Raw genomic sequence first — 14,009 nt, 5'->3', positions numbered from 1 at the left:
GATAAGACAGAAAGTGAAATAATAAAAATAATGGAAGGGTAATGAAACAATAAGAATATACGGGAAAAACAACGGCATGGGAAAACAAGAAGACAATTACAACACGTAAGGAAATGAACGTTCTATAAGTCAAGGAATAATAACAATAACAAACAACACAGCGAATAGATGAAAAACAGTAACCGTACCGCAGAAACCTCGTGCCACAATAACAATCCGCACGGAAGAAACCTAGTGCCAATAACACTACGTACAGAAGAAACATCATGCCAATCACACTCCGCACGGAAGAAACCTCGTGCCAATCACACTCCGCACGAAAAAAATCTCGTGCCAATAAGACCCCGCACGAAAGAAACCTCGTGCCAATAACACTCCGTACAGAAGAAACCTCGTGCCAATAACACCCCGCACGGAAGAAACCTCGTGCTATAATACCCCGCACGGTAGAAATCTCATGCCAATAACACTCCGCATGGAAGAAACCTCGTGCCAATAACACTCCAGAAGAAACCTCGTGCCAATAACACTCCACACAGAAGAAACCGCGTGCCAATAACACTCTGCACGGAAGAAACCTCGTGCCACCATCAAACAGTCAACTCAACAAGAATCACTAAAATCAACACGTAGTAAATGAAACAATGATATTACAAGCAAGAAATCCTACGGTTAAAGAAAGAGTACGGAATCAAGGAAGTAGGTGATTCAACTAAGCATGTTGTACAAATTGCACTTAAGAGATGAGACACGTAGACATGTGAAATTAGGCTAAACATAATGACTACACGTGCTAGAATAATTCAATTAAGGCATAAAAAAGAAACTACTTAACAAATACCGGAATTCCAACATTTAGCCTGTATACGCACTTGTCACCTCGTGTACACGGCACTCACATATCACAAATTGTTACAACGATGCCAAATCCTAAGGGGATTTTTACCACACAAGGTTAGAGAAGTCACTTACCTCAAACCAAGCTCAATCGGTCAATAAGAATGCCTTTTCCTCGACTTTCCGACTCTGGACGATCCAAATCTAGCCAAAAGCAATTACATACTATAAATATAACTACAAGAAACTAATGTAAATAATGAAATCATGACTTAAACAAGAAATTAGAAAATCGCCCCCAAAAAATCAACCCAGGCCCACGTCTCAAAATCAGGTAAAAGTCATAAAATCCAAACATCCGCTCAACCACGAGTCTACCCATACAAAAATTACTCAAATCCGATAAAAAAACCTCGACCAAAACCTCAAAATTTGATCTAAGAACCTTACACCTTTTTCCTTCGGTTTCACAACCCAAATCCTTATTAAATGAAAAAATTAATAATAGATTAGTGGAATATAATAAAAAAAAATGAGTCAAGTATCCTTACCCAAATATTTCCTCGGAAAATTCCCCAAAATCTCACCTCAATTCGAGCTCTCTAGGTCCAAAAATGGATAATGAAATCAAACCCTCGAACTTAGGCCTTTTCTGCCCAATGAATCTGCACCTGTGAAACCCACAACCGCATCTGCGGCTCACCACCTGCGGAATTTCCATCGCAGGTGCAGACTTCACTTAAGTCCCCTAAATTCGCTTCTGCGAGAGAAAGAGCCGCACCTGCGCGTGCGTTCTTGCGATAAATGTGTCGCACCTGCGCATCTCCCAACCGCAGAAGCGAAGCCACTTCTGTGGAAACTTTTTTGCACCTGCGAGTTCTGCGTAGACTGTCCAGTTCCGCTTCTGCAATCCCCGCTCGCACATGCGAGTCCACACCTGTGGCCAACCCCACCACCGGTGCGATGACACCAGAAGCTGGAAGCTTCAGCAATAGCACAACTCCAGATTTGATCCGTTGACCATCCGAAACTCACTCGAGGTCCCCGGGACCTCAACCAAATATACCACAAGTCCTAAAATATCATACGGACTTAGTCAAGCCTTCAAATCACATCAAACAATGCTAAAGCCATGGATCACACCCCATTAAAACTTAATGAACTTATAAACTTCTAACTTCCACATCCGATGCCGAAACCTATCAAATCAAGTCCGATTGACTTCAAATTTTGCACACAAGTTACATTTGACATTACAGACCTATTCCAACTTTTGAAATCAGAATCCGATCCCGATATCTAAAAGTCCACTCACGGTCAAACTTCACAAAAATCCTCCAATTTTTCAATTTCGCCAAATAACGCCGAAATGACCTACGGACCTCCAAATCCACATCTGGACATGCCCCTAAGACTAAATTCACCATACAGAACTATCGGAACCGACGAAACTCCATTCCAGAGTCGTCTTCACACAGGTCAAACTACGGCCAACTCTTACAACTCAAACTTCACACTTAGGGACTATGTGTCCCGTTTCACTCCGAAACTCTCCCGAACCCGACACCAAGCATCTGGAAAAGTCAAGTAACCATAAAATAAAACAGAGGGAGAAATAAATAGGATATTGAGGCTAATACTCTCAAAAGAACCGGCCGGATTGTTATAAGCATGCACGGTGATACCTTGAAGAACATAATAAGCAACACTTAATTTTGAAGCAAATATCGTACGTGTTGCTTGACGATCTAGCAACTTCGACTATTGAGGGGTGAAAAAAATATATTTGAGTGATAATTCTTATATCAAGTTTTCTTGGAAATTGTTTATTCAGAGGGGTGAATTCTGAAAATGAATTTGAAATTGTTGTTCTTAAATAATGTTAAAGGGAGTTTTGGAGCTACAGTAAAGTCGTCTCCATGTGACCTATAGGTCACGAGTACGAATCGTGGAAGCAGTCATTAATGTTTGGATTAGGATAGACTGTCTAATACAACTCATTTATTGATTCAACTTATTTTAACCCGTGAAATACAACCCATCCACATTTGACACCGGTACACCCTACTTATAAACTGTTACGGTAACTTTATTAAACCTCTTAAGCAGAACAATCAACGAGGTAATCTTTCCGTTTTAAGCGCAAACGAAAAATTAAAATTTACATTCTGGAGACATCCCTTTTTCACTTCAATAAAAGAAATAAGAAAACTAGAAGCTCCAACATTTTTTAGTGCAAGAAGCCAGCAAATATTGAGAAATGCTTGTGTGATCTCAGCAAGGAACAACTCCTTAGACTTTTACTAACTACACCGCACCAACCATATCCTAATTGTCTTTGATCACTTTTAATTTATTTTTCGTACTCCAAGAGTTTTTGATTTCAAGTTTTAATTTTTATTTACACTTGCATACCTCTTATATTATGGCAATTAAGGATATGTATTATGGGGCTAAGACTCGGGTTAGGACAGTAGGAGGCGACTCTGAGCATTTTCCGGTTGAGATGGGGTTACACCAAGGCTCTGCGCTCAGCCCGTTCTTATTCGCCCTGCTGTTGGATGCGATAACAAACCATATTCAAGGGGAGGTGCCGTGGTGCATGCTATTCGCCGATGACATAGTTCTGATTGATGAGTCACGAGCCGGTGTTAATGAGAGATTGAAAGTTTGGAGACAGACGCTTGAGTCTAAGGGTTTCAAGCTAAGCAAAACGAAGACGGAATACCTTGAGTGTAAGTTCAGCACCGAGCTGGGGGAAGTGGACGTGGATGTGAGGCTTGAGTCACAGGTTATCCCAAGTAGAGGCAGCTTCAAGTACCTTGTGTTAGCAATAAATTTTCGTGATTCAAAAATAAATTGCAACCACAATATAAATATGAAGGAACATAATTTTATTCGTAAAAAGACGCGGGTACAATTCAGTTTATCCCCTTGATTCTTCTCTCCTGATTATCTCCGTGATTCGAGGGCTAGAACAACGTGTTTCTCGAACGTAGGATGGTGCGGGCTTTCATGGATATATTTGATTTCCATGAAGTATGTTGTGGATCTTCTTGAAGTATTTGATTATCAAGAATTATCCGGCCACTTCTTGATCTCTTTGTGAATATCCCGTGAGTTTATGGGATTTTCGAGATGATCTCCATTTTTTGAGATATTTTTTAAAGGATTATGTAACCCTTTTTATAAGAGTGACTTAGGGTTTTGGTAGAGTAGCCTCTAAGCAACACTGACAGACTCCTAGAATTTCAAGAGGTCTTGTAGTATCTTGAATTTAGGATTTAACTCGATCCATTAAGATTTCGATATCTACAAGTGCCCCCTACTTCAAGGTTAGTCGGGGTGTAGCCTTGGCGAAACTTGAAGACGAGACTTGAAGTACCCGATCATCACAATAGAAAATTTTGAAGCATGTAGTTTCGATTTGCAGGAAGAAGAGATGAAGGGCAGAACTGGTCCCACTGGGCGTGCCAATTTGTTTGCAATAAATTTTTGTGATTCAAAAATAAATTGCAACCACAATATAAATATGAAGGAACATAATTTTATTTATAAAAAGACGCGGGTACAATTCTGTTCATCCCCTTGATTCTTCTCTCCTGATTATCTCCGTGATTCGAGGGCTAGAATATCGTGTTTCTCGAACGTAGGGTGGTGCGGGCTTTCATGGATATATTTGATTTCCATGATGTATGTTGTGGATCTTCTTGAAGTATTTGATTATCAAGAATTATCCGGCCACTTCTTGATCTCTTTGTGAATATCCCGTGAGTTTATGGGATTTTCGAGATGATCTCTATTTTTTGAGATATTTTTTAAAGGATTATGTAACCCTTTTTATAAGAGTGACTTAGGGTTTTGGTAGAGTAGCCTCTAAGCAACACTGACAGACTCCTAGAATTTCAAGAGGTCTTGTAGTATCTTGAATTTAGGATTTAACTCGATCCATTAAGATTTCGATATCTACACCTTGGTTCGGTTATCCACGGGGAAGGGGAGATCGACGAAGATGTCACACACTGTATTGGGGTAGGATGGATGAAGTGGAGGTTAGCATCTGGAGTCTTTTGCGACAAGAGAGTGCCAACGATACTCAAAGGTAAGCTCTATAAAGCGGTGGTTAGACCGGCCATGATATATGGGGCTGAGTGTTGGCCTGTTAAGGACTCACATATCCAAAAGATGGAAGTAGCAGAAATGAGGATGTTGAGGTGGATGTGCGGGCACACTAGGATGGATAAGATTAGGAATGATGATATTCGGAAGAAGGTGCACGTGGCTCCCATTGATGAGAAGATGCGGGAAGCGAGGCTCAGATGGTTCGGGCATGTACAAAGGAGAAGCCCAGATGCTCCAGTAAGGAGGTGTGAGTGGCTGGTTGTGGAAGGCACAAGAAGAGGTAGTGGGCGGCCTAAGAAGTATTGGGGAGAGGTGATCAGGCAGGATATGGCGAGGCTTCAGGTTTCCGAGGATATGATACTTGATAGGAAGTTGTGGAGGTTGAGTATTACGGTTGTAGGCTAGGAGGTAGTTGAGTCTTGTGTTACTTGTGTCTTTGTGAGCCTAGTCCGGTAGGGTTTTGTCTAAGATAGCTAGGGGTAATATCGTTTCTCACTATTTTCTATTTTCGACGCAGGTTCCACTTACTAGCCATCGTTTTTGCTTTGCATTTTTCTTCTGCATTTTATGTTTCTATTTTTCCTATGATCTCCGTGATGAATCTAATATTCTCTCCTTTTGTCTTTTTATTATCTTGAGCCGAGGGTCTTTCTGAAACAGCCTTTCTACCTCTTCGGGGTAGGGATAAGGTCTGCGTACACACTACCCTCCCCAGACTCCACTTGTGGGATTCTACTGGGTTGTTGTTGTTGTTTGTTGTTTTGCATACCTCTTATATATATAGCTAAGAATTGTATGTAAACAAATTAAGTATTAATTCAAACCAGATAACATTTTAGACTAATAATCTTGATGTTTAAATTTGCTCTACAAATGTTCTCATAATGTGCTATATACATATGATACTGATACATATGATGATAAAATAATTAATGACAACATGAGACCTACTTCATAGATATAGTGAAGATAATGGCTAAATAAGCGATTCGCTCTTGAACAAAACTATTTGACTAACATAATGTCGTGGGGAGAAACACTGAAAAAGTCCAAAATAGTCCCTTGTTTTTGGACATGGACTCAAAGTCATCCTTATTCTTTCACTTGGAGCACTAATAATCCTCCATGTTTTCAACATTTACACTTTTAGTTCTCCCAAAACTTGCGTCTATTTTATCAATGTTGGTTTCGTCCACTAAGTTGATATTAGAATCTCATGTCCTTTTCATCATCTTTCTTCCTTCGTTGAGTTACCTTTATATTTTTTAATCAAATCACGACAAATTAGATATGATGTAGATAGAGAGGCCAAATGTTCAATGTATTAGGTTAGAAACTAGGGGCAAATAAGCCGACAACAAAGTAATACGAGGAGAAGTGGAGGAAAATGGAGTATCAAAATTGAGGACACGATCACTAACTATATTCTTAAAGTGGGGAATAGATTTACCGATGGCTAATTACATTTTATTTCAACGAGAATCGTTGAAAATTATATAGCTGTGGTTTTACTTATTCATGTGTCTGTTGCATCCAGTAATTAACTCTATGGACAGAGGTAAACGAAGATGAATTGGCTAAACGCATTCAGGATTTTTATTTCATGAGCTAGAATTTGAAACTTTATCACATCTCAATTAGTTTCAGTGGTACGAATATAATATTCATATTTATTTAATAAATTTTACGACATATGTACAAAGTTTAAGTCAAAGCTATTATATCTTGTTGACAAGAAATGCTTAACATCTAGGTGTAATGGTCAATAAAGTGAATACTTACCTTAAAAATTACATAATTTAAAAATGAGCAGCGACAAAAATATATTAGTAGGTGATTAGCAGGCAGAACATCGGATTCTTGTACAAATGAGAGGTAGAAGGTATATGATGAAGCAATTGAGATGTATAAGCTGGTTTAGATACCACTATTATCCATAAAAAGTAAACAAATGATAATTTGTTATAAATAGAATTTTATTCATGGTGAATGCCTATATTTAGAGAGATTCTAGGGTTCATTGCTTGGTGGCTAAGTCACCCTCTCCCTATAAATAGAGGGTTGTATTCCATTGTAATTCATCACATATCAATAAGAATTCTCTCTACCTACTTTTCTCTGCAATACTCTTCTTCTTCTTCTTCTTTTATTTCATAATACGTTATCAGTACGAGACTCTAACCAATTGAGTAGAAGCTTTGGGATTGAGCATAATGATTGTCAATTATTCCATGAACTTCCTTCATGATTAAATTATGGATTTAAGGTAAGTATTTTACCGTATTTTTCTCTTTTATTCTATACTTTGATTTTAAATACAAGCAAAGACAACAAAGTTTGATTATAACTCTAATGGAGTTTGTAAGAAATTATAATCACCTGAAGTGGTAAAAGTTTCTATGTCTTGCCATGATCAAATTCATGTATGATTATGGGCACAAAAAGTGGAAACCTGTCCCATTGAATTTGCTCCATTCTCATTCCCTTAAGAGAATGTGATAGCAGTATGTGATAAGTCTGAAAGAAAACAAAATTATCATTATGAATGTATCAATGGATGTGGACGTGGCAATAGACGAAATTATAATCGTCATCATTGTGATAATGAGAATAATAAGGATTCTCAAAATAATCCCCCACTTGTGAAAATACTTGTCATCGATTTGACATGAGATTTTATAAAGCACATATAGATGATTATGGTCTATTCATGATGTGAATGTGACAACATCTGATTTAAGAATACATATTCATTTATGGAAGAATATGAGCGTGCTAGTGGTATATACCACACTCACCTCTAGAAGGAGGTTTGAGATGATATAAGAAAATAATATCATTATTATGGCATGAATAGTCATTGGTCACGTACCTATTGTACGCCAAAATATTTTGGCATTGTGATTATTAAAAGACAACGGTAATGCAAGAAACAGATCTTGCATATAATTTTGACCATAACCATAATGGTATAACTTTCTTTAAAAGAGATATTCACCATATAGGGGTTGATGAATATGTGGTACTACAAAGTTAATTGAGAACTCTGCAAGAGCCAATTATACTATTTTGGAGAAACACAATCACAATTAATTACCAATAAGGTATTGTGTTGTAGTAAGTCTCAAAGAAACTTATTCAGTTTCCAAAGTATACACGAAAGCGGTTGATTATATTGAGACTATAAATAAAGGAAAGATTTAATATCTTCTATTACTACAACTTGTAGCGGGGTAATATGTATGTGAAAAGCTACCCGCTTTATTCTCCAATTTGTACTACATAAACAAAAGAATACCACAATGAAGTGGATATTTATTGATATAAAAATCCTTATCATAATAAACTTGAATTTTATTGATAATTGCATATGTCATGGTGTAAACCTAGACTTTATCAATATTGATAATTTATCTAGTTGGCATAATCAGTTTAGCCATATCAATTTAAGCTTGTGTGCAAAAATAAAAGAGAATTCACATGGGTAAATATTAAAGAACTAGAAAGTTCTTTACGAATTCTCTTATGTTGCCTGTTCTCATTAATTAATAGACCAATTAAAATTGGGATTGAATCCCATGAATGCTGAAAATATCAAAGGTGAATATGGGCCCATTCACCTACCATGTATACCACATAAGATGCATCTATGAGATGGTTAAATGTGCAATTATTATTGACCCACAACCTGGTGTTTGCGAGGTAACTTGCTCAATAATTTAATATAAAGCATAATTTCCAGATTTTTTATTCAAGATAGTTCTTCTTGATAAGTTGGTTTACATCACAGTTGGTTTAGCAAAATAATTTATTGAGTGCCTCCACTTAATAGCTAAACTATTGCTTATGAGAACAAAGTTATCTATATCAGTTCGATATACGTTGTATACGAAAGTATATTATTTGCTCCCCTCACAAGTGGTTCAGGGTCAGGAACCAAATAATTCCATCTTATTATTATTGATGTGCGGTGTATATTATGATTAACACCGTAACGCACAAAGATGGGTTCTCAAAGTTGAGGAAACAAGTTAGTTTTTCTAACATGAGGGAGAGACATGATAAACAGTTGAGAAAAAGTTACGTGGAATGAATTATCATTTGTACATCTAGATCCTCGAATAAGATAATATGAACTTGAAGTTCATAAAAGGATAATTCATTTGCAATATATTGCAAAGCATGCCAGACGCATTTGCTGACCCAAAGAAAGTAATTATATTCTCATTGCAAATGCTCCTATTAAGTCCTAGAAGGACAAAGTCTATGGTACTCTTGAAGCTTATAGACAAATCGGTTTCAAATAAACTTCTTGATAAAGAAGATGAGCAAATGATCAAAATGATCATAATAAAGGAGGCAAGTGATCTAGAAGATCACATGACATAACACTTCATAAAATCTCATGAGAGATTCAGGTACCTGAATATATGAATGAAGAGATCTCTATATTATGTCTATATGAAAATAAGGAGGTTGGAACCGATATATAATGTTTGTCGACAACATCTATAATAACGCTAAGTATATATGAGGATCTTAAGTCTGGAGAAACGATTTCAAATAGAATTGGTTTCATATGAAAGACATGTAGTTTTGAACATGTAGTTCAAACACTTGAAAGTATAAAGTCAATAGTGTGTGCAATCACTTTTATTTATCTTATATGTCTAGCATGACATGAAAAGTTGATATGCATCTAAAGTCTATTTAAATGGCTTATTTGACTATACTTATATGACAATCCCCAAATGATTTAAATTGCTTAAAGCATATACAATTCTTGATCTTGAAGTACTACATCCTCAGTGCAATTTGTGCACATATGTATCTTGCTATAACTATAAGCATGATAATGGGATAGCGAGGATTTTCAAGGTGCAACATATTCGTTGGAGTTAATATGGCGGATTTATTCACCAAATCTTTGCCAACGTCAACCTTCAAGAAGCTAGTGCACAAGATTGGGATGCGAAGGCTCAAGGATGTGAATTGATGTTCTCATCTGGGGGAGTTAATACGCGTTGTACTCTTTTTTCCTTACAAGGTTTTGTCCCACTGGGTTTTCCTTGTAAGGTTTTTAACGAGGCAACCAAAAGGCGTATTGTTAGGTATGTGTACTCTTTTTCCTTCTCTAGAATTTTTTTCCACTGGGTTTTATTTTAGTTAAGGTTTTAACGAGGCACATTATCTGTTGAATAGACATTCAAGGGGGAGTGTTATAAATAGAATTTTATTCATGGTGAATGTCTATATTTAGAGAGATTCTAGGGTTCGTTGCTTGGTGGCTAAGTCACCCTCTCCCTATAAATAGAGGGTTCTATTCCATTGTAATTCATCACATATCAATAAGAATTCTCTCTACCTACTTTTCTCTGCAATACTCTTCTTCTTCTTTTATTATTTCATAATATAATTCTTTTTCTTTACTCAATTTGTTTTTCTTTTTGAGGGGCGAGGGGGCGAGGCGGGAAAGGTGGATATTTTTTACCCTATTGTGCCGTTTTTTTATAATTAAAAGTTTGTTTGTATCAACTGTGTCTTTATATATTTCCCACAAAACTATCATAAAATTTAGAGAGAAATATTATTGTGAATATTGAGTTATTTGCGTTTTCCTTATGCTCCAGATTTTATACTAGAAACTTTATCTTCCAAAATCATATTAATAGATTATTGAAAATTGATGTGTGTCACTAGTAGCACTTCAGACGGATATCCCCTCACAATTATTCTTTCTTTGCAAATTACCAAGATATAGAGACAAGAAGATAGAAAAGAAATACTATAATTATAGACCGAGACAAAAAATCTTAAACCCCAACAACCCCATCAAAATATGATTTGTTCACTTTGTTGTGTCCTTTCAAAGATGTCAATTCCACGGGATGTAAAAAATCAAATTCAGTACAACATGGTCCATTCAACATTTTACAACAAATATATGATGTTGAAATGTGCAAGTAACATTAGAAGTTTTCTTTTTTTTTTTTTTTTTCAAATGAAAGAATTTTGATATCACCAGGATGTTGAAGTTGATTAGTACAAATAGCGATCGACAGAAAGGAAACAGCACCATTAAAGTCTTTCCAAAAAGTAAATAAAGCAAAAGAGGGAGGTGTTTCCAAAACATGGTATTTCCCAGTCAAACTAGGTGGAATACGATTTCCATTTATGGCTCAAATAAATGGATAATATATTAATCAATCCATAGTCTCAGCTCTAAAAGCTGCAATTTGCAAATTAATTAATACCATCATCATCACCAGAACCAGATTCCCAGCCATATATGGAGCAAGCAATGCAGACTTTTTTAAAAGTAAAAAAAAAAAAAAAGAAGATAAAGGAGATCACAAACACATCTCCTTACATTACATCACAAAACAAAAGGTTATTATTATGCAGTTATGCTAGCTAAGACACTCGTTATTATTACAAAAAAAGTAATAAAAAGCTTTTTTGAAACAAAAACAAAAGACTAAACTTAAAACAAAGCAGAGAAAGTTTCCTCCAACTCTTCAACAACAGTAGCAATGTCAAGCTTCTTATTCTTGTTCCTCCTATCACACTTTGTCCTAATCTCACCATCTCCACCAGTCACCACGTTCAATTGTCCCATCTTGATCATACCAATCACAAACTTGTCAAAAAACAGCGACTGGTTCTTAGCAAAGCTCTCGACAATTCCCCTAGTCCTTCTATCAGTGAACAAATCTTGATCGGATGTGAAAAGCCCTTGCCTATTCATGAGATCAACGTAGTACTTGTTGTCAAATAAATTAGGGCTTCGAATGTCCATGTTGACAGTGTTGTTAGAATTAGCTGTGGGGCAGCTGCGTTTAAGGATGTTGGCGAATGTTTTGTCCATGGTTGGGTCTTGGTTAGGGAAGAGACGGTCGGTGAAGGAAGTGCAGTGGCTGATTCCGATGGTGTGGGCACCGGACAAAGCGACGGCGTCGGTGGCGTCTAAGCCCTTGGTTGCAAGCCGACTGAGGACGACTGTGGTGTTGGCAAATGGCGCAACAAGGTTGTCTAAGGTTGCTTGTTCTGTTGCAAAGGTCCGTCCGTCTTTTCTTCCCAAGGGCACATTGTAGTTGGGCCCACCAGTCTGAGAGGAACATATAATCTCATAAGTAACAATACATATGCAAAGTCAAAATTTGAAGTTTGTAGGATTCAGAAAATTTAAGTTAGTGTGTTCAATTCCAAATTAATTAATCGTACAGATTCGATGAATTTTTTAAAAACAAATAAATAATTTAGACAAAAGTTACTGAGTTCGTCGAATCCGTAGGCCGTGTTTAACTCCCGCCGCGGTAACAAATGAGGCTAACTTAACTTATACTCCCTCCGTTCCAGTTTATGTGAACCTATTTTCTTTTTGGTCCGTTCTAAAAAGAATGACCCCTTTCTAAATTTGAAAACAATTTAGCTTAAACTTACAATTCTACCCTTAATGAGAAGCTTTTATAATTACACAAATGCTTTGGGCCCCTTTTTAACTTGTTTAGGACCACAAATTCAAAAGGTCTTCATTTTTTCTCAAACTCCGTGCCCAGTCAAACAGGTTCACATAAAATGGAACACAGGGAGCACTAGTTATTACTCTCTCCGGTCCAAAATAAGTGATTTTTTGGATGTTTTCACACAACTTAAGAAATCCACCTTTTAGCATTAATTAGCAATAAAATTGACCATATTAACCTTTACTATCTCACATAAACACTCCTAACACATATTCCAACACCATTTACTTCAAAGACAATGTAGGAAAAAAATAATTAAGTCATTCTTGAAATCTGGAAAAATCACTTATTTTGGACCACAAGAAAAAGGCCAAAAAATCACTTATTTTGGACCGGAGGGAGTATATATATACATAATAGAAGTAGATAAGAGTGAGTTGCTCAAGTATATAGTTTTGTTATGAAAATGAAGAGTTTCTGATTAATAAATTAATTAAACTAGAATCCAAAGCAAGATTAAGCATGGAATAAAAAAAATGGTAATTTTGGTTTTACCAAGACAACAGAGTCCCTAGCAGCAATAGCTGTAATATCGGAGCAAGACACAACTTTCCCACATGCATTGTGAACCCTTTTCCTAAGATCATCAATGATCTTGAATGATCTCTTTCTTAGGGTCAAATTAGGAATTGCAGTCTGTTCACTTGGCCCTCCTGCTGATCCATCTAGCAAAACTGAACCATCACATCCCTACAATAATGCATATTTACCAATAAAGAAATTAATGATTTACTTTGAAGTAACATAATCAATCAATGGAGTGCTCTTTTTCAGTGTGTAAAATAAATTCACATATTTTTATGTATTTAGAAACTACTTTGACATGCTCTCATGGTTATAAAAATGTCATGATATGTTTAAGATTGCATATTATAAGAGTACATTAATATGTGCCGAAAGTTTCTTTCTTCACTTTTAAATTCTGCCTCCAATCAAATATCACTATATCAAAGATAACTAAAGGGTAGATATTAATCGGACTAGAATAGTAGGTATAGAAATTTAAAAAATGAAAAATTGATTACCTGAACAAAGCAATCGTGGAAATGAAGGCGTAGTAAGCCAGCAGCTTGGCCAACATCATCCTTGATCTGTTTTTCAAGTCTCTTCCTAATAATGGATTCAAGCTGAGGGCAACTAGATTCATAAAATTTCCATGAAAGACCTTTAACTGGAGCAGGTATCTGAGCTTCTGTTACAAACAAGGAAGAAGAAACAAGAAGAAGAAGTAGAAAACTTGAAGTAGTTGACACCATGGCTGCTCTCTCTTTCTATATTGGCTGGCTATATTGATACAAAGACAGCAGGAATGAGGCTCAAATTTATAACCATATAAAGTAATCCACTTGGATATTTCCATGGTTTAGACTTTTAAGAGGAATCACGAAATTTTCTACATGAAAGAGCCGCGTGGTCGTCATACTGTTTTTAGTCTTTCGATTAAGATATTTCAATTTGAGCGTTGCATAGAATGACTCCACGAATTAAAAGACATATGTCTGTTCGTTAGTTTTATTATCACGT

The 14,009-nt window shown here is 36.4% G+C and overlaps 1 protein-coding gene across 1 annotated transcript; it reads right to left on the bottom strand.

Moving 5' to 3' along the window:
* On the bottom strand, positions 11,159-13,806 carry LOC109244050 (peroxidase 12-like). The gene is made up of 3 exons (XM_019411082.1): positions 13,511-13,806; positions 12,981-13,175; positions 11,159-12,067 (listed from the first exon to the last, which is right to left on the bottom strand). The coding sequence occupies exons 1-3, from the start codon at positions 13,739-13,741 to the stop codon at positions 11,444-11,446; spliced, it is 1,050 nt and encodes a 349-aa protein (XP_019266627.1). The 5' UTR covers positions 13,742-13,806; the 3' UTR covers positions 11,159-11,443.

The sequence above is a fragment of the Nicotiana attenuata genome, chromosome 2 (genome assembly GCF_001879085.1).
Source record: "Nicotiana attenuata strain UT chromosome 2, NIATTr2, whole genome shotgun sequence".
NCBI classification, from domain to species: domain Eukaryota; kingdom Viridiplantae; phylum Streptophyta; class Magnoliopsida; order Solanales; family Solanaceae; genus Nicotiana; species Nicotiana attenuata.
This window is presented reverse-complemented; position numbering and strand designations above follow the sequence as displayed.